Source organism: Sinohyriopsis cumingii, chromosome 7 (assembly GCF_028554795.1).
Source record: "Sinohyriopsis cumingii isolate HCF-2022 chromosome 7, ASM2855479v2, whole genome shotgun sequence".
Lineage (NCBI taxonomy): Eukaryota > Metazoa > Mollusca > Bivalvia > Unionida > Unionidae > Sinohyriopsis > Sinohyriopsis cumingii.
Genome location: NC_142967.1, coordinates 80216287 through 80236141, shown reverse-complemented (window position 1 = coordinate 80236141; position 19855 = coordinate 80216287). Strand labels below are relative to the sequence as shown.

General features: G+C 43.4%; 1 protein-coding gene across 1 annotated transcript; it reads left to right on the top strand.

The window, feature by feature from the left end:
• The first annotated feature begins 1343 nt into the window (after positions 1-1343).
• Positions 1344-18544, top strand: LOC149795604 (uncharacterized). The gene is made up of 3 exons (XM_089964117.1): positions 1344-1716; positions 2198-2350; positions 17881-18544. Exons 1-3 carry the CDS (start codon positions 1497-1499, stop codon positions 18093-18095), a joined length of 588 nt encoding a protein of 195 aa, XP_089820243.1. The 5' UTR covers positions 1344-1496; the 3' UTR covers positions 18096-18544.
• Positions 18545-19855: the final 1311 nt, after the last annotated feature.

The window sequence follows — 19855 nt, the reverse complement described above, 5'->3', positions numbered from 1 at the left end:
GTTAGTAACAGTTAAAGTAAACAACTTCTTTTATTAAAAAAAATTCTTCTGTTTTTACCGGAATTGCGCAGTAGTCAGGTTTAATAATGATGTTTTGACAAATAATCTCAGTTGGGCTTTTAAACACTTCGACATGAAGGTGGTGTTTTTATTTCTGTTATGACTAGTTTGTGTTTAGTACTTTAATTTTTCTTGAAATTATTTGGATTCTAAGAGATTAATTCTTTTCCCTGAGAATATTTAAGTGCTCATACAGAATTCTTGGACAAAGACATTTATTGAAATTTTATTCGGAAGTCAAACACCGGAATATTATTTTCTGTGGTTCAACAAAGAACCGTTTACACGTCAATCCTATACTGGCTACAGTATACGTCGTCGTCTTCCATTTTGGATTTTCGTCGGGACTAGAACTCAAATTCATTAGAATATTTTATTACTAGGACGACTAATTTTCAATTCTTGGATTATTCTTGGATTATTTTTTATTTGATTCTTAAAACCGTAAGCGTCTGGATTATTATCGATGGGTAGCTGGTTTCGATACCCGTCCAGACCAGCCCTTGTCTGCGACCTCATTGTGGTTGTTTAAAATGCGTTTAGCTGCCGTTTCATCAGTAGGATATAAGTAATAACGTGTTAAATGTGCAATTCCAACCAAAAATAAACATAAAACCAACGTGTATGTAATAAGTTTTTAAATCTGGACATGTTTTTGAAACTTATGTCATTGTCTCAAAAATGTACATACAGTTGTCGTTTCAAGTTTTTTCAACATAGCGTGTGTGTGTGTGCGTGTGTGTGTGTGTTTTAAAATAATTTTTGAGTCATATCGCTACGATGTCTGCAGTGTGGCAGTTTATAGTGATGTCTAGCTCTGGGACATCATGCCGCAGTCATGTAGCATGATGTCCCACACAATCACATTATACTGACATTACTAGGCTGACCAGTCTTAATACAAACCTCTTAATACTAAGCTCCAAGCGAGGCAGTTGTTAGTACCATTTTATAAGTTTTTGTTATGACTCGACCGCTGATTGAACCCACTATCTACCATTAGCTGTTTTATGTAGGTAATTAGATCATTTACCTTTTATATGAAACACGTGTTTTCAAAGTTTAAGTCGCGCTCAAAATATTAAAAATATGTGTTTGTTATCCCGTTACTCCTTGTCTACAAGCACGTGGCCGGCTACTTTTTAGAACGTGACGTCAGTGTTGTGTGATATAGCTTACACGTAATGAGGTACAAATGCTAGACAACCACACATTGTGTCTGAATTGCTGATACCAATATAGATATGATGTCGAAATCACTTGACCCATCTTGCGAATAAATACTTACTAATACATGTACACGTGATCAATCTGAATTAAATAAGATTGTACACGCAATGTGTGCGGGATAAGTTACGGAATAATTCTAATTCTGTCAACTACCAGAGGAAACATGATATGGTATCATTTTATTAACAAACCACTGTGTGTGTAACATGGAACTGAAGATCGTATTTGTTGTTCTCTTGCAACTTCTATCAGCTGTCTTTCAAATCGTCTCATTTTCCTCCCCTGGTTGGTACGTGCGGTATAAGACAGACGGAGAAATCGTTACAGGTGGACTATTTTATAGCAGGATATGCCAAGTTAATGGAGATTGTGAAGTCAAGTCAAACCTGGATACACTTCCACCAAATAATCCAATTGTTCGAAAAGGTCTCTCTCTCTCTCTCTCTCTCTCTCTCTCTCTCACACACACACACACACACACACACACACACACACTGGAAAATAAAATCAAAATCAGGAACACTTTATAAATCACTCATAATTATTTTTTTAGAAACATAATCGTTATAGCTGTTTGTTCTGAGAAATAATCTGAAAATACGTCATCGAGGAAATAATTTTACATATGTAATTGTACTTCCGTTTTCCCCCCAGGAAAATCGGACTCATTTCACTGTATAATAATTGTACCACATATCAATTTTTATGGTTTCTTTACTTCTGTTAGGGTGACCAGTCTCATCCCGCACACATTACGTGTACAGCTTGCAAAACTTTCATTTTTAAATTGTACATCATAACTTCTTTGTAAATCTTGCATTTAAGATGAGTGTAAGGTGTTTTAATGCTGTCATTATTTAAAGGATTGTTGACGTACATCTGGAAGACTCAAAATTTTCTATTTCAGAACAGATCTTTTCTATGATGAACAGTGCTTTTAAAGGCAGTCTGTCCATCGTCTTCAGCGCAGTTGTTTTGATTTTGTACATAATGACAGTTCGTAACACTCGGTGGTGGATGATCTTCTATTTGTTCTGTGCCGTTCTTTCCATTGTATCTGGTAAGTAAACAGTATGTAATATTTGTCTGCAAGTCGTTGACTCTTTCTACCTGTAATTTGTCTTCAAGTGGTTGACTGTTTCTTCCTGTAATTTGTCTGCAAGTCGTTGACTGTTTCTACCTGTAATTTGTTTGCAAGTCGTTGACCGTTTCTACCTGTAATTCTGTCAGCAGATACTTATTTAGACATGATCTACCGATTTATCAGTTTGCATCAACAAATCTCTGCGTGCTCGTGCTCTGTATGTATGTATGTATGTATGTATGTATGTATGTATGTTGTTGTAGGGTTTAACGCCATTTATTCAGCACATGATAGGCTATACATGGCGGCCAGAATTAATGGTGGAAGAAGAACCCGGGTAAACCCCTAAAAGAACTACCGACCCACGAGAAGCTACCGGCAAGCTTTCTCACATATCCATATTGGCCGAGCCCGAGACTCGAACCCACGCAGACAGAGGCGAGATGGCAGTGATCCGTGACGGCGAGCGCTTTAGACCACTCGGGTATGTATGTATGTATGTATGTATGTATGTATGTATGTATGTATGTATGTATGTATGCATGCATGCATGCATGCATGTATGTATGTATGTTGTTGTAGGGTTTAACGCCATACATGGCGGCCAGAATTAATGGTGGAAGAAGAACCCGGGTAAACCCCTAAAAGAACCACCGACCCACGAGAAGCTACCGGCAAGCTTTCTCACATATCCAGATTGGCCGAGCCCGAGACTTGAACTCACGCAGACAGAGGTGAGATGGCAGTGATCCGTGACGGAGAGCGCTTTATACCATTCGGCCACTCGCTTATGTATGTCTGTATGTCTGTCTGTCTGTATGTATGTATGTATGTATGCATGTGTGTGTATGTGTCTGTCTGTCAGTGTAATTAGTGATGGGGGCGATATAGGGTCTATGGAAATCTCAGTCAAAAAGGTGCCGCGGCACTATGAGGTCTAGGGGATTTTAACATGGGTGGGTCTGTATAGGGTCAAGGGGAGTTTAACATAGGGAATGGATTGGGCCTGTATAGGGTCAATAGGAATGGAACAGGGGTGACATAACGGTACTGAACACTTGCAACATTGTTACAACATTGTTGCAAGTATCTGAACTCAATCGGACCAAACAGCGGAGGAAAAAACCTAGAACGTTTTCGGGACATAGACATATATGTATATATAACACATACAACATGCAGACAATGATTGATGAACATCAATCTATCACACAAACAGCAAAACAACCGACTAAACAAAATGTTTAGGCAAGAAAGCAAATCTTTTAGAGGCATATTAGTGGCCCTAAAAAGGGCAGTTGGTATTTTTGTTAACATCACTCTGTTAACGTGGAGGGCATCGCAAAGTTTTCTTCTCTTCCTCAAATTTCATCTGACTTCTGGGCCGTAGATGAGGACTCTCTTCAAACGAACTTTTCTCTCCACATAGATTCGTCTTTTCCAAATGCTCGTATCGGTGATCATTATGATTGTTCATGATGATTTCACATACATGGGTAAGTCCGTACGGAACATCATTGACGATACGAAGGTAGATGATTCTACGTTTGTCCACATCTTGTGACGAGAACAGGTGAAGGGAATGAAATAAACTGCGGTTATTTAGTGGGAGAGAGGATCGAAACGGATTGAGTTTTTTCACCAATCCTGACACGCGTTACAAAATTCAGTCACAGTTTGGATTCTGTCTTCCAATCCGAAGAGAGGTGCCTGTGACGTCACATTCTCTATATAGGTGCGTTGGCGTATGTGCGCAGTGAATCAATGCGACAGTTTTCAAAGATGACGGAAACTAAGAAGACGCTGAATTGGGGTGCACCGGCCGTGGAGACGAGAAGCGATCGTATAGCAGCTGCTACCAAAGTCAACACAGTCTTACTTCCAGAAGAGGTCGATTTTAATTGGAATTTAGTGGATTTTCTTTCTTCTTCGCAAGAATTTGTTCAGGTAACAGTACCTTCGCCACCGTCTCCTTCTTTACTACACGTCGAGGATTTTAAACAGAGACAGAAAGAAGCATTGGAGAAATCTTTACAGCAGCAGAAAGAAGCAGAACAAACTTTTCTCCTTCAACACCGGCAGCTTGAAGAAGAGGCAAGAAGAAGGAAACGACAGGAAGAAGAAGTAGCAGCAGAGAAAAAACAAGGTTAGGAGAGAAGGTGGACAGTGTGAGTCAAACGGTGACAGTACTCTTAGACATTTTGGCAGAGTTAAAGAGTCTGAAACAAATATATCAGACTTCTTTAATACGACCCAAGAGAAAAAGACCTTCCCGAGCCAAACAACCCAACTCTGTTACTACGCCTGCGATACCACCCCTAGTGAGTTCTACCAAATCATCATTGACAGGAGCAAGTCCAGAACTAGGCATTGGCCGTGGCAGAGACTTAAGGCAGCTAAAGCTGATTACGTCCCGTTCCTGAGTTTGTTTTTTAAACAAACAAACACCCAACGGTCCTTTTCAGGGCCACCCACCTCTTTCGAAAAGAGATAGCATTCCTTTTGCCAGAATCAATCAAAACTCAAAATCCCTTCTTTTGCTCATGGTGTACTTGTGTTTGAGTGAGTGAATGAGTGTAGTTCCATATTCTAAAAAATCAAAACCAAGAAACACTTACTTTTCCTGTCTGGTCTATTCTGGTACAAATTTTACAATCCAATTCACAACACAACACATCAAAAGGTTCATAGACTTCTTCCGTGTCTTTGTTTACCCTCTCTGTTTTTTTTATTTCCTCACTTTCACATGTTTTTCCTCCTCACTTTCTCGTCGTCTTCTTTTCTTCTCTTTTTTCTTTTTGTGTGGACGTGTCTGGGTTCTTCCTTTTGGGAGAGTACCTCTTCTTTCTGCTCTGATCACCTCTCTTCCTCTTGCTCCTGTTGTTTTTTTTTTTTTTATAACATTCTGAAGACCAATGTCCTTTCTCTTGGCAATGATAACATGCATCTTGACTTTTGAATCTTCTGACACCTGTCTTGCTTTTTTGACGGTCTAGACACTGTAGCCAACTGCCCTTTCTTCTTACAGATATAGCAAGTATCTTGACTTTATCTCGAAAGGAGGAGGAGTAGTCTGTCGGCTTGTCTGAAGAAAACTTTCGTATGACACCTCGAAAAGCTCTGACCAGAAGTTCGATCTGTGTTGGTTTATCCATCGTTCTGGTAGGTTTGAGAGTGAAACGAATACTGGAAATGAAGACACTGGCCCTTTATATAATGAAGACACTGGTCTGACATGGATATAGGGACCCATGTATTCATTTGACGTTTTGCAGTCAAGATGAAATGATCACATCATGTCGTGGAGAAAGGAGAAGAAAGTAAGAGACAGATATGAGATTTATCACTTCGCACAGTAGCTGAAGTATTGACTCAAATTCATGCCAGCCATTTTAAAGATGACATGGGTGAGCTAGAATCCAGACCCGGAGAGTCTACAACCAAAGTTCACTATCACCATTAAACCCTGAAAAGTACTACCATATATGAGAGACGGAAAAGCGCTCCTCTATTAAATTTAGAACCACAGCCTACACGTAGACGGTGAAATTTAAAGATTTCAAGTCCGAAGTACCGTTGGAGAAAACAGAAGAGTGCATCACCGAGGTGTCGGATTCTTTGTTGACCACACTGACACGGCAATGTGAAGCGAAAGAAGACGATCGCTTGAGACTTTCCTTTCATCACGACAGTTTGAAGTCCCCCGTTAGGATTGAGTTTAGCAGCCCGTCAGAACTGTCACTTTTGAAAGTCATCGATAACATTCATCACGTGCAACAATCTAAAGACAAGTTTCACATCACCGACGGAAAAGCGACACTGTTCATGACCCACATATCTCTCCCCAAAGGGACCGGACAACGCAGAAAAGTGTTATTGGTGGACGAACTTCGTAGCATCAAACGTAGCCTCGTTCAAATTAACAACACTCAAGACCAAATGTGTTTAGCCCGTGCCATCGTGGTGGGACGAACGTATGCCGACAATAACGACAGGGTAGAAAGGAAAAGAGCCTGGGAGAACATTCGACAATCGGACCGAGCCAAACAACGAAGTGACGCAGAACTGTTACAGCAAGCAAGGCTAACCAAAGACACATCCTGTGGCATTCCAGAAATGCAAACAGTGGAAGACCTCTTGGCTCCACTCTACACCTTGAAAGTGCACCTTCAAGAAAGGCGTGGACCTTTGTTGTTTCGAGCAAAAATATCAAAGACGGAAAATACATTCACGTCTATCGTCACGATGAACATTTCGATACCATTACCAGTATCTCAGGATTCCTGGGATACAGTTATTACTGTGAGGAACATGACCTATGGCTATACCAATCGAGAGCAACACAAGCATTGTGGATCGAAATGTGAAGGATGTTTGGCCTCTCAACCCTATCCTGACGAAGGACAAGAATGAGTGCATTGTCCTGCTTGTCAGCGCATTTTTGTCTGCCTTACCTGTTATCAACTTACATTTGAAGACGGAAGATTCACAGCAGAAAAGTGCTTGCCAACTCCTGAGATTGTGCTCTGCTTGTGGACAAGGCATAAGTACCAATAATGCCAAGTTACACGATTGTCGAGGAAAGAAACGATTTCATATTTGTCACCAAAATCGTGGACTTGGAACAAGAACATTTCATTGCAAAATACCACTACAAACATTACGAGGAATATGACCAGAAGAAATGCAATTTCATCTTTTTCGATTTCGAATGCATGCAAGAGACCGGTGTTCACATTCCTAATTTCTGCTTGGCTCATCGAGCGTGCGAAAAGTGCATCCAAGAGCCTATCTTTAGTCATTGCTCTCACTGCAGCAAGATTTCTGGAGGACGTGAAAAAGACAATTCAGGGTCCTAACACGCTGGCCGATTTCGCCCATTGGATTTAAGACCCCATCGACGAGACGTGGAGCCAAGAAGACATCGAACGTTACGGAGATTGTCATCGCCATGATACGGTGATGGCTAACAATTTCCTGGGATACGATGGACAGGTTTTTTCAAAGATACTGTAGGAAGCAAAGTACCGAACGTCCTAAACTGACCTTGAACGGAGCCAAAATCAGTTCCATGCAAGTAGGACACGTACAGTTTAAAGTTTAGATGAGTTACTTGGCCATGCCATTGAGCTGAATGCATAAACGTTTGGAATGATAGAAATGGCCAAAGGCTATTTCCGTACTTTTTCAATACCGAAGACATTCAATACGCCGTTCTACCCCATTTGCCTGAGGCTCACTAATACGACCCCGATATGCGTACCGAACAACGAGAAGCTTTTTATGCTTGGTACCAGACTCACGCATCGGACTCGACATTCTGGAAGAAATGTTAAAGTATTGTTGTTCCTATGTGGACATTGTACGGCGTTGTTGTGGAATATTTCGATAATTATTCATGTAACACGGAGGGATCGGTCATTTGAAAGAAGCCTGCACCATCTCCAAAGCGTGTTCCTTAGTGTACAACCAACGATTCATGCCCGAAAACACCCTGGCTGTCATAAGCCCTCAAACGACGAACTTTGTCAAACGTCAATACTCGGTCAAGGCCCTACGCTGACTATATTACTTGTGCGACAAGGAAGACAAATGAATTCAACACGCCCGCAACAGAGGAGGCGAAAAGACCATCGGACCGTATTCGGTGCATGGCTGAAACTTAGAAAACCCTCAGATCGTGTTGGAGTTTAACGGATGCTTGTTATTCGGATGACCCCTCCACTAACCTCAATTCCAATGAGAGTATTCAAACGGTGGAGGATTACCAAAACTTATTAGAGAACAGTGTCCCATGAAATGGGGTCGACGTGTGGTGTGTGTCTTAGTGACTTGCTTTCTGGGATTTCGTTTGCCAGTCGATGCCTTGTGGGCTCGGTACGATCTGTACTGTACCCCAAAAAAATGATGGTATTTCGTTTCAATGAGCACGAAAAACTCGTTCTGCTAAAAGCCTTGTGCTCGACCTCTGTTTGAAGAAACGTTTCTTTGTGATTTTTTTGCAACCCCGGATACTTACGAAGATGTGTGCATAATTTGTGACTTACACTCTCACTGGAAAGATGTACGTGACTGGAAAAGTTGGGGTTTCGATACTTGGACCAAAGAAGTGGCTTGCATTGCCTGAGATTTGTGTCACGCATTCAAAGGAAAAATTTAACTTAACGTTCCCAATGACAAAATTATCTTTTAAACCTGTGTTAGTGCCAGTACCAGAAGAAGAACCCATCACCGAGGACAACCACTCCCTTCAGGACAAAACTGTCATGGGCATTCCTGAGAGACCATTCCGCGAGGACACCTGTGTGACTGTACCCAATGTAGAGACCGTAAGAATATTACACACTGCCCATAAGACTCCTTTGATAGCAAAAACATGCTTTACAGCCACTGTGTTTATATTCCACTTTGGTCGTTTTGATGCGTTTTTTTATCGTTGTACTTAACCATTTAGGGTTTCAAGGGTTGTCATCGCCGGGGGCGGTTGTGGGAGATAAGCACCCACTTCCCTTGGAAATCTCCCAATGGCTTGCGTCTGATAGAGCCTCTGACAACCAAATCCAGCTCCAGGCCTTCACGAGTGGCGGAACCTGTTTAAACTGACTGAAGAAGGGATGACAGACGAGCTTCTGGCGCCACAAAACCAGATGCTTCGGGCAGATGGGGCTCGTTAACCTTGGGTGGTCGCCCATCTAGGAGAAGGTAAACTCCGATTTCAAACCTTCGCTGCCTTGCGACTATACCCTCTCATGGGAAAGGCTAAGGGAGTAAACCCCAACAGAAAATCCGGAGTCGGCGTCCCTAAGGCGACTTGGCACTGATTTCAGTGTCATCTCGGCAACTCCTGCGACGCAGCTGGTGCCATGACGTATCGGCTTGTCCTTTCCCTTGGATCCATCAGCTGCTTGGAGAGGGGGGGATCAGCTGCATGGGCAACAGTTGATTCTCCATATCACCCTGCCCAGGCTTGCGCCCTGGAGAGGACACTCCAGCTTCGCTCCATAGCGTCGACACAACAATGAAAGCAGCAGTTTACCGGTTATAAGTCACCGCTCGATTGGCGTAGAGCCAGACGCCAGGGGTTGCTTCTGACGGTGGGAGAGACCAACATGTTTCACTGGACAGCTACCGCCCGCCTCAAACTGGGCAGCCCCCAGACAATAATGTACCGTCCCGCCACAGTTCCCCTGCCTTGCTTGGTGCGTAAGGCTTAAGGTACGCGAGTACCTGACAAGCGGACTGCAACTACTGCACCAAGAAATAACAAAATAAGAATAAAAAAGAAGAATTCGATCCTCAAGCTAAGTACCTGGAATGTCCGGATCATGCTGACTGGGCTTTCAGATGATCTCCAGACAATCAGTGATGTTCGTAAGACTTCAGTCATCAACGACGAACTTGCAAGGCTCCAGGTCGACATCGCCTCACTACAGGAGACACGACTACCAGATTCTGGGTCCCTGAGAGAAAAGAACTACACATTCTTCTGGCAAGGAAAGAGTGCAGATGAAGCCAGAGAGTTTGTTGTTGGATTCGCTGTCAGGAACACTCTACTGAGGATGATAGAACCCTGCCAACAAGGAAATGAAAGACTGCTATCCCTCCACCTCCACACCACAAACGGGCCTGTCAACCTGATCAGTGTTTACGCTCCCACACTAAGATCCGCCACAGATACCAAGGATGAGCTTTATGATGAGTTAAACTCGCTCATTGACAAAATTCCCAAGGAAGAGAACTTGATTTTGCTGGCCGACTTCAATGCTAGGGTGGGTGCCGATCATGACTCTTGGCCCTCCTGTCTTGGCAAGTTTGGTGTTGGGAAGATGAATGAGAATGGGCAGCACCTTCTAGAGATGTGCTCGTACCACGAACTCAGCATCACCAATTCATTCTTTCAGACAAAGCCATAGCACAAAGTGTCTTGGAGGCATCCCAGGTCTAAACACTGGCACCAGCTGGACTTGATCATTGCAAGACGGTCAGCCATGAAGGGTGTACTTCTTACCCGTACCTTCCACAGTGCTGACTGCGACACCGACCACTCGCTGGTGTGCTGAAAATGAAGCTTCAGGGGAAGAAGATCCACCGCTCTAGGCAAGAGGGTCAACCACACATTGATGTGAACAAGACATCATATCCAGACAAGGCTGAGGAATTCACATATGCTCTTTCCAAGACGTTTGACTCAGAACCCCCCAACGGCAGTGCCAAAGAAAGATGGGATTACATCAGAGAGACTGTATACAGCATAGCCACACGGATCTTTGGTAAGAAGCAATCAAAGAACAATGACTGGTTTGAGGCTAACTCTGCCACACTCATGCCAGCCATAGAAGAACGTCGCAGTGCTCGCCTGCAATACAAGCGATCCCCCTGTCAGAAGACACTACAGGCATACAGGTCTACAAGAAGCAAAGTGCACAGATTAGCACAGCAGTGTACCAATGAATACTGGCTTCAGCTCTGTCAGAGTATCCAGTCAGCAGCAGATACTGGAAACATCAGAGGCATGTACGATGGCATAGAGAAAGCAATGGGTCCCACGAAGAAACTGACAGCACCACTGAAGTCTGACACAGGTGATACCATCCACAACAAGGGCAAGCAGATGGAGCGTTGGGTGGAATACTACTCCGAACTGTACTCCAAAGAGAACCACGTGAACAATGATGCCCTCAACGCCATTGAAAACCTCCCTCTCATGGCCGAACTGGATGAGAAACCTACTGTAGACGAACTAAAGAAGGCCTTAGAGAAACTGTCCTTAGGTAAAGCCCCAGGGAAGGATGGCATCACAGCAGGACTCATCAAGTGTGGATGTAGCGTGCTTCTCACACACCTGCACGACCTCCTCTGCCAGTGCTGGGACGAGGGGGCAGTGCCTCAATACATGAGAGATGCTAACATCATAACCCTGTAGAACAAGGGCGACAGAAGCGACTGCAACAACTACAGGGGCATATCACTTCTCAGCATCGTGGGTAAAGTTTTTGCACGCGTCATCCTGAACAGACTGCAGACGCTTGCTGACAGAGTTTACCCAGAGTCGCAGTGCGGGTTCCGCGCAGAGAGGTCCACAATCGACATGATCTTCTCTGTCCGGCAACTGCGGGAAAAATGCAGAGAACAACACAGACCCCTCTTCCTGGCCTTTATAGACATCACCAAGGCATTTGATCTGGTCAGCAGAGACGGACTCTTCACAATCCTGGCGAAAATTGGTTGCCCTCCAAAGCTGCTAAGCATGATCCAGTCCTTCCACGATGACATGAAAGGCACAGTGCAGTACGATGGCTCAATATCCGACCCCTTTGACATCCGCAGTGGAGTTAAACAAGGCTGTGTCCTTGCCCCCACGCTCTTCGGCATCTTCTTTGCAGTCCTGCTCAAGCACGCCTTTGGGACGTCCACAGAAGGGATTTACTTGCACACACGATCAGATGGCAGACTGTTCAACCTGGCACGACTGAAGGCAAAGAGCAAAGTGCGTGAAGTAACCATCAGGGACATGCTCTTCGCAGACGACGCTGCTCTAGCCACCCACACAGAAGCTGAGCTTCAGCACCTGATGGCCCGCTTTGCTAAAGCATGTGATGAGTTTGGGTTAACCATAAGCCTAAAGAAAACAAACGTGATGGTTCAGGACGCGGACCCCCCCCCCAGCATCATCAACAACTACGAACTTGAGGTGGTGAGTCAGTTCATGTATCTCGGCTCTACCATCACCAAAAACCTCTCGCTCGATGCTGAGCTCAACAAGCGGATCGGAAAGGCATCAACAACTCTCTCCAGGTTGTCGCAGAGAGTGTGGAACAACAGCATGCTGACCATGAACACTAAAATCACCGTGTACCGTGCATGCGTGCTAAGCACTCTCATGTATGCCAGTGAAACCTGGACTCTGTACGCCTCACAAGAGAAAAGACTGAGCGCCTTTCACGTGCGATGCCTCCCACGCATACTCGGGATCACGTGGAGCGATCGAGTAACAAACAACGAGGTGCTCGAGCGTGCCAAGATTCCCAGCATGATCACACTCCTTCGCCAACGCCGCATCAGATGGCTGGTCCATGTACGTCGGATGGTTGACGGACGGATCCCCAAAGACATTCTTTATTCGGAACTCGCCTCTGGCAAAAGGTCGATCGGACGGCCACATCTCCGCTTCAAGGATGTCTGTAAGCATGACATGAAAGCCCTTGATATTGATGTCAACACCTGGGAAGAGCTCGCTCTAGCCAGATCAGGCTGGCGACATGCTCTGATCACTGGTCTGAAAGCCGGAGAGGACAAGCAACGCTTGTTAGCTGATGAAAGACGATCGCAGAGGAAGAAGAAGCAGCTTCATCCAACACCTGACACAACCTTCAAGTGCAGCAAGTGCAGCAGGGACTGCCACTCCCGTATTGGACTACTTAGCCACAGCAGACGCTGCACAACCACCAACCGGGACATCTCTCATGGACGCAGTTCCATCGTCTCTCGAGACTAACGGATCGCAACAACTTAACCATTTGGCTTTTATGTATTTTTACCTTTCGTGTTGTTCCACTTTAAAAAAAAAACATGTCCTGAAAAAAGTATAAAAACTCCTGTCTTGTCTATTTTCGTGTCAAAAGTGACATTCCTACACTACTATGGCTACCTCTGCTATCTCTGCTCCCTCTTCCTCCACTTTCAAAGTCATCGACGAACACTTAGATTGTGCTAGTTGGGAGGCCTTGTATCTTTGCCGTCCCTTTAACATGTTAATAGCCGGACCCAGTGGTTCAGGCAAAACCGAATTTGTCAAACGTTTGATCGAACATAAACATTTGATTGATCGTCCAAGTCAACGGATCGTGTGGTGTTACAAAGAGTGGCAATCGGCGTACAGTCTCTTGCGAGAAAGTCAAGGCAAGTCCATCGTGTTTGTGGAAGGCATTCCTGGCGAAGTCGACGGCACTGTGTCTGACTTCAGTCAAACCCATCTGGTCATCTTCGACGACATGTTAGGAGAAGACGAAGAAGAAATTAAACTGTGGTTTTCGTGCAAAGGGCATCAACGTAACGCCAGTGTCATTTACATCACTCAAAATTTGTTTCAACAAAGTAACGCCCATCGCACCATCAGTCTCAATGCTCATTACTTGGACTTGTATAAGAGCCCTACAGACAGATCGCAAGTGCAAGTCTTAGCCAAACAGTCAGGAGAGCCTTGGCTGACTCATGCGTACGAGATACCACTTAAATCACACACGCCTATTTACTCCTGGATTTAAAACCCACCACCCCTGATTATTTGCGATTTTGTACCCATCTGTTTCACGACTGGTGCCAAGATGAAGGGCGGGCTGTCATGTACATGTCCCCGTCGTCGACCTAACAACAACAAGAACAACAAAATAAATCTATAAAAGCCTCGGACTCTGTCTCACACAGCGTCAACATGACGTTCCTTCAGTCTCATTTTCCCGTCAAATCCACAAATATGTGTTCGTGTCTTAGAAGCCAGTCTCAAAGAAGTCTTACGATGGTTTACTGTGACAGCACGTCAATTACTGCAAGGCATCATTCACATTCCTCATCAAACCAAACGCATTTTTTGACAGAAACAAAGTAGCCTTGACGCATCTGGCTGATCTCCCCATGGACACTCAAACCGAAAATCAAATCATTTTGAAAACTGGAGGTAGCGGTTCTCTTGGAGGTGTCATCATTCGCTCCCTCTTAAAAAGCGATCATAATGTCCCCAATGTCCTCCCAAGAAAAAGCCACTCTCAAAAAAACCAAACGAACCCCAAAAAAGAAAATGAGCAACGGTGTCAAGAATAGGTCACAGCCCCAGAAAAAAAGACCACAGAAAAGAAATAGAAAAGACCCCAGAAAGAGAAAAGCCCGCAGAAAACAGCTTCTACCCGCAAGAGAGACACTTCGGCTAGGACGCAACTTTATATTCGGAAACCACGACATATAACGACGGTTACCGCGTCTCCAGTATCCTCAGGTTCATCCACTTCTCCGTAGTTGTTGATGCCTGCCAAAAAATATGACACCCGTTCATCCTTATTTGATGAAACAATGGCAAACTCCACCGGTGACACCCTCATAGCTGCAGTAAGAGGTGCTCACAAAGTACCTGCCCCAAACTCAAAGCCCAATAGAGATCGGGCATGTTACAGAGTTTACTGGGTTTATCCAAGCAAGAACTATCCGATTTAGTCCGTTGCGAACCCATCCATGACGTGTGATGCCTTTCATCAAGTTGATAAAACGTAAAGACAATCCGTGGGAACGCATACCAGTGTAAACAAGACCTGCGGAAAAGTATAGGGATTAGTGTTTTTGTGGTCCTGAACGGCCAAACATGTCGTCTAAAAGACGTTTACACCACTCTCTGGCTAAAAAAGGAAAGAAAAGGAAAGAACTCCCTCCTCGTTTAGCCAAACATTGGGAGATGTTGTCTGTCCTGTCCAAAGCTTCTTCACTCATGCCAAAACACCTCATTCAAAGAACCTCCGAAGACGTCGTCGATACCGTGTGTGAATGTTGCCTGAATGTCTTGAAAAGCACTATACCTTTGTCTAAACACCTGAAAGAATGCTTAGCCAAGATTCGAGGAATTTCGCCCATGTTGTTAGGACCCTTGCTGAAAAGAGTATTGGGAATAATGCTGGGAGGACTCATGGGAACAAGATAAAAAAGACTAAGAAAATAAAAGGGACCTCTGGTGTCAAAAGATCTCAGACGTGACCACTGAAATCCAATGGAAGGAAGAAAACTGATTTTAGTGCCTTACAAACAATGGATGGAATTCCATCGTTGACAAGAACAACGGACCCCACATTTTCCTCCCAATCCTCATTTGACCGAGATGTCCCAGTTACAACACGAATTGCAATCGTTGATGGATCGCAACGATTTGTCCGAAACAGAAAAATCGCAAAGGCTGAAGAGATAGAGAATGTCAGAATGTTGAAAGTGACCGAAGACCTGATAGAAGAGCTCTTCAGAGAGGAAATCAAGAAAGAGAAAGAAGAAAGGACCGAGAAGTACAGACTTCAGAAGCAGAGAGAGCGGCAGCAACAGCAGGAACCAGACAGAGGATTTGTCGACTGCTGTGTGGACACAAAAGAGTTATCCTTGTCTTTCCGAAGAAGCAGGCCCTATCCTGTGGGAAAGACGGGGAAGCCATCTTAGACGATAAAAGATTGCCATAACTCCCCGTCCACCAAAAACAGCTTTTTTTTCAGGGCTACCCCATTACTATAGAAAATACATATTAGTGAAATTGTGAATAGTATGTTAGTAAATTAAAAAATAGAAGTGTGTCTATAAACACTTCGTTTCGGTAGCTTGTCAAAATGTAGTCTGTGTGTTTTTGTTTGTAGTTAGTGTTTGTAATTAAAAAGGTGAGTGAGTGTTTCTCTGAGGTGATCATATGTACCTAGTGGATTTTGGTGTCAGTGGATGTTTTCCTTCACGTCCGCGCTACACATATATAAATCGAAAGCGTTCGTCAGGTAAGTCTGGTTAACCGTCGTTGATTCATCAACTGAAAGAAGATGAGCAGACTCACAAAACTCTTGAAACTTCAGATACACCTGGAATATGCCAGGCGCCTCCTGGACTAGCTGGCCTTGGACACGATTGCAAAAAGTGCAAGAACTGAAGAGGAGTGTGAGAGGAAAAAGAAAAAAGATGTGGAAGAAAGAATCCTGCCTCACTTGATGCTAAGACAGAGCGGTGAAGTCAAGCCAATGGCGAGGACACCCCCACATAGACAAGCACCACATCAACTACCAGCACAGAGACCCGTGGTCCCACAAATAGAGAATTGGGACCAAAAATTGGATAGGGAAGAGCGAGATCCTCAGCGTCTGGAGGAGGTAAATAGGCAGCATCCACGGCTGCAGAATAGGAAAAGGAGGGAAGTATTCAGGGTCCCGCAGACTGAAGCTTGGGATGGTGAGGCCACTCAAGCTGCCTCCGCACTCTCAGCAGCTACAGTCAGTTGGGGCATGACTGGAGCAGGCTTTGTGTCTCTGATACCCGGCCTGGGAGGTGTCACCATTAATCAAGTATATCCGGAGTTTTTTTTTTTAAAAAAACAGCCCTTCTCAGGGCTATTCAAATCTCCAGAAAAGAGACTATTCAAGTAGCCAATTTTAGTGAATGTGGAGTAGTGTAATTATTAACACTCACTCCTTTACTGATGTAATTGTTTGTGTGTGTGCATGCTCTTGCGTACATTTGTGTGGATAGTAGAGTGTGTATTTGTTTGAGTGCGCATACGTTTGTGTGGATAGTAGATATTGGATTTTTCTCCTACGCGTGTGAGGATAGTAGATATTGGTATTTGGGGTTTTGGATAGTAGATATTGGGGTTTTTACACTTCCCGTATGTGTGGATAGTATATAATATGTGAAGTGAGTGTAAGACATGCTTTCCTCCACGCCCGTACTTGACAAATATAAAGTCAAGCGTCCGTCATTCGCGCCAGTCTACGGAATAACCAAAGAAGAAGATGACATCTAATATCATTGATAAAATTATGACGTTACAGGAAGTGGTGGACAATTTGGGAATGATAGAAGAGATGCTGGTTAACTGGATGAGGATCACTATTCTTACAGTGCCCATAGAATCAAGATGGAAATAAACAATTTGAGAAAGTCTAAGGAAAAACGAAGGGAAGTGATTAAGAAAGAAAAGAGGAGACGGAGGATAAAGACGATAGAAGAAGAATGAGCGCATGGAACGAAAAATACAAAAGAAGGAGAAAATGAGCAGAGGAAGAAAGAGGAGGAAGAGAAAGAGAAAGAGGAGGAGGAAAAGAATGAGGAGAAGAAGAAGAAGACAAAAAGTGTAAGACAGAAAATAAGAAGCTTTTGGAAGAATAGGAGAATTTAGAAGGAAAAAGAAGAAACCCAAAAGCCATTTACAGGGCCACTCATGTGCCTCGAAAAGATTTGCTTTCTTGCCTAAAAATGTTTTTAGTCGGTTGTATAGTTGTTTGTATGATAGATTGATGTTCATCAATCTATGTCTGTATGTTGTATGTGTTATATATGTTTATGTCCCGCCTAACGTTCTAGGCAGTTTGGTCCGACTGAGGTCAGCCACTTGCAACATTATTGCAAGCGTTCAGAACCGTGACGTCACCCCTGTTCCATTCATATTGGCCCTATATAGGCTCAATCCATTCCCTATGTTAAATTTTTCTTGACCTATACAGACCCACCCATGTTAAAGTCCCCTAGGCCCCATAGTTCCGCGGCACCTTTTTGACTGGGATTTCCACAGACCCTATATCGCCCCATCACTGTTTGTGTATGTCTGTATGTATGTCTGTGTGCGTGCGTGCGTGCATGCATGAATAGATAGATAGATAGATAGATAGATAGATAGATAGATAGATAGATAGATAGATAGATAGATATTAACTAGTCCTCCAATGTAACGAACGGTTAAACTCCATAAAGATTGTTTGAAATAAAACTTGTCATCTACTTCTTTTCAGGCCTTCTACAGTGGATTTTAATAGCTGCAGTCTCTAACACGAACGTTATATTTCAAACTGAAGAAAGTGAAATTGGTATCGAGCGGATGGGAACGCCTTGGTGTATTGTTCTGTATTCCCTTACTGCCCTCCATTCAATCATTGCTTTCGTCGTGTACATGCTCTTCCTTATAAAGGAACTGTTTTATATCGTGCGATTCGAACAGACGATCTAAAACAGCATCATCATTTTTTTTTGTTATATCCTATTTTTTTCTTCTTTTCTTCTCATTCCACTGTCTCGTATAACCTCTTGTAGTATAATATAAACAGAAATCACCGTTGATATTCTGCTTTTTGTATTTTAGAACCCATGTCTCTGCCAAATGCAAAATCTCACGGTGAGATGAATATTACTGAGCATTTTGTAATTCCAGTGAATAATGAGTTGAATAAATAATTCCATCCAAGTGAAATACTGAACACAACAATAAGACTGATGCTGCTAAATATGCTAATGCAAGAATGCAAAATTTCTCAAGCAAAAAAAAAATATATAAAAAAAACAAAGACACCATAATATAACCGGGATGAGGCACAAAAGTTCATTTCTAGGACATTCTAAGTTGTCAACAAGATAAGGTCTATTACTAAAATTATGATAAAGAACATGGCAAACATCAGATTCACCAGGTGTCAGGATAATATGACTGGCTGGGACATGATGCCCTAGTGCTAGACATCACTATAAACTGCCACACTGCAGACTTCATAGCGATGTGACTAAAATTGTTAACGATAAGTTAAAATCCAAATCTCTCTCTCTCTCTCCCTCTCTCTCTCTCTCTCTCTCTCACACACACACACACACACACACACACACACACACACACACACACACAGAGTCTTTCATGGACAAACGTGACATTAAACGGGAGAAAGAGATACAGTGTACTTAATAACATTTTACCCAGTTTTCGACATTGTTTCACCCTGTCCAAAACGAACAAAAGTCATTAACAATTTTCGATTAAATGTAATTATCAGTCACGTGCCCCCAACGGAATCATTACTAACATCGGAGATGGATGGACAATTAAAAGGTTAAATAACTCTGAGACCCCAAGTCAGAAAAGCCGACGATCTAAGTGTATAAAATATAAAAATAATAAGGTTAAAGGTATAACAATTTAATAAACTATATCACGGTATTTTACAATTACAGGACAATTTTTCAATGCAATTGCTTCCAATCCATACAAGATCTATTCAAATTACTAGTATTTTCATCACGCCAAATTAAAGGTGAGAGTGTTTCCTTTCTGTGTCCCTTCTATGTTACTCATCTGTAACTTCCGCATTGTATTCCTTTGTCAGTACTTCCGGTACCCTTGTTTCCGTTCTCCCGGCCTGCACGTCGGTATTTCCGGTACCCTTGTTTCCGTCTCCGGTCCTGCGCCTTCACACTACTGCCTATTCTCATGACCCTCCACGTCTTCTCTCTCTACTCTTCGGGTGGCGTTCTATCCCACCCTGAAAGCTTCCTCAGAAGCCTTTGTTCCATATATCGTCCGAAGTTCCTATAACTCCATTCCCGCTCTTTTATGAGTGCCCAGTTTGCTCTCGGATTGCAGTCTAGTGTCTCCCAACTCTTTCCACGTCCAAACGTACACTGACTCTTTCACAATGAATGTATCTGAATAATGTCTGGCTGCGTGAGAAACCTGTCCCCAAGTTTGACTATCTTAGTTCGGGTTGGATACCGGTGGTCTCTTTGAATACAGTTTAGGGTAGCAGCACTGATACCGCGGCAAGGTTCTCTTTTAAGGAACCGCGAATTCGACCGTAACGCAATGGCTAATCCACGGACATGTAGTTTATTTGTTTCAGAATCGGTCTAAAGCCGTAATATTATATTACACGTATTGACATTACCCAAAGTACTTTGAATTACGAATTCTATCAGAAGACATTTTTAAACATGAGGAAGGAATTG

Coding starts and splice junctions, on each gene's coding strand:
- LOC149795604 (XM_089964117.1), top strand. CDS start 1,497: ATGGAACTGAAGATCGTATTTGTTGTTCTCTTGCAACTTCTATCAGCT. Junction 1,717..2,197: donor TAATCCAATTGTTCGAAAAG/GTCTCTCTCTCT, acceptor TTTCTATTTCAG/AACAGATCTTTTCTATGATG. Junction 2,351..17,880: donor CGTTCTTTCCATTGTATCTG/GTAAGTAAACAG, acceptor ACTTCTTTTCAG/GCCTTCTACAGTGGATTTTA.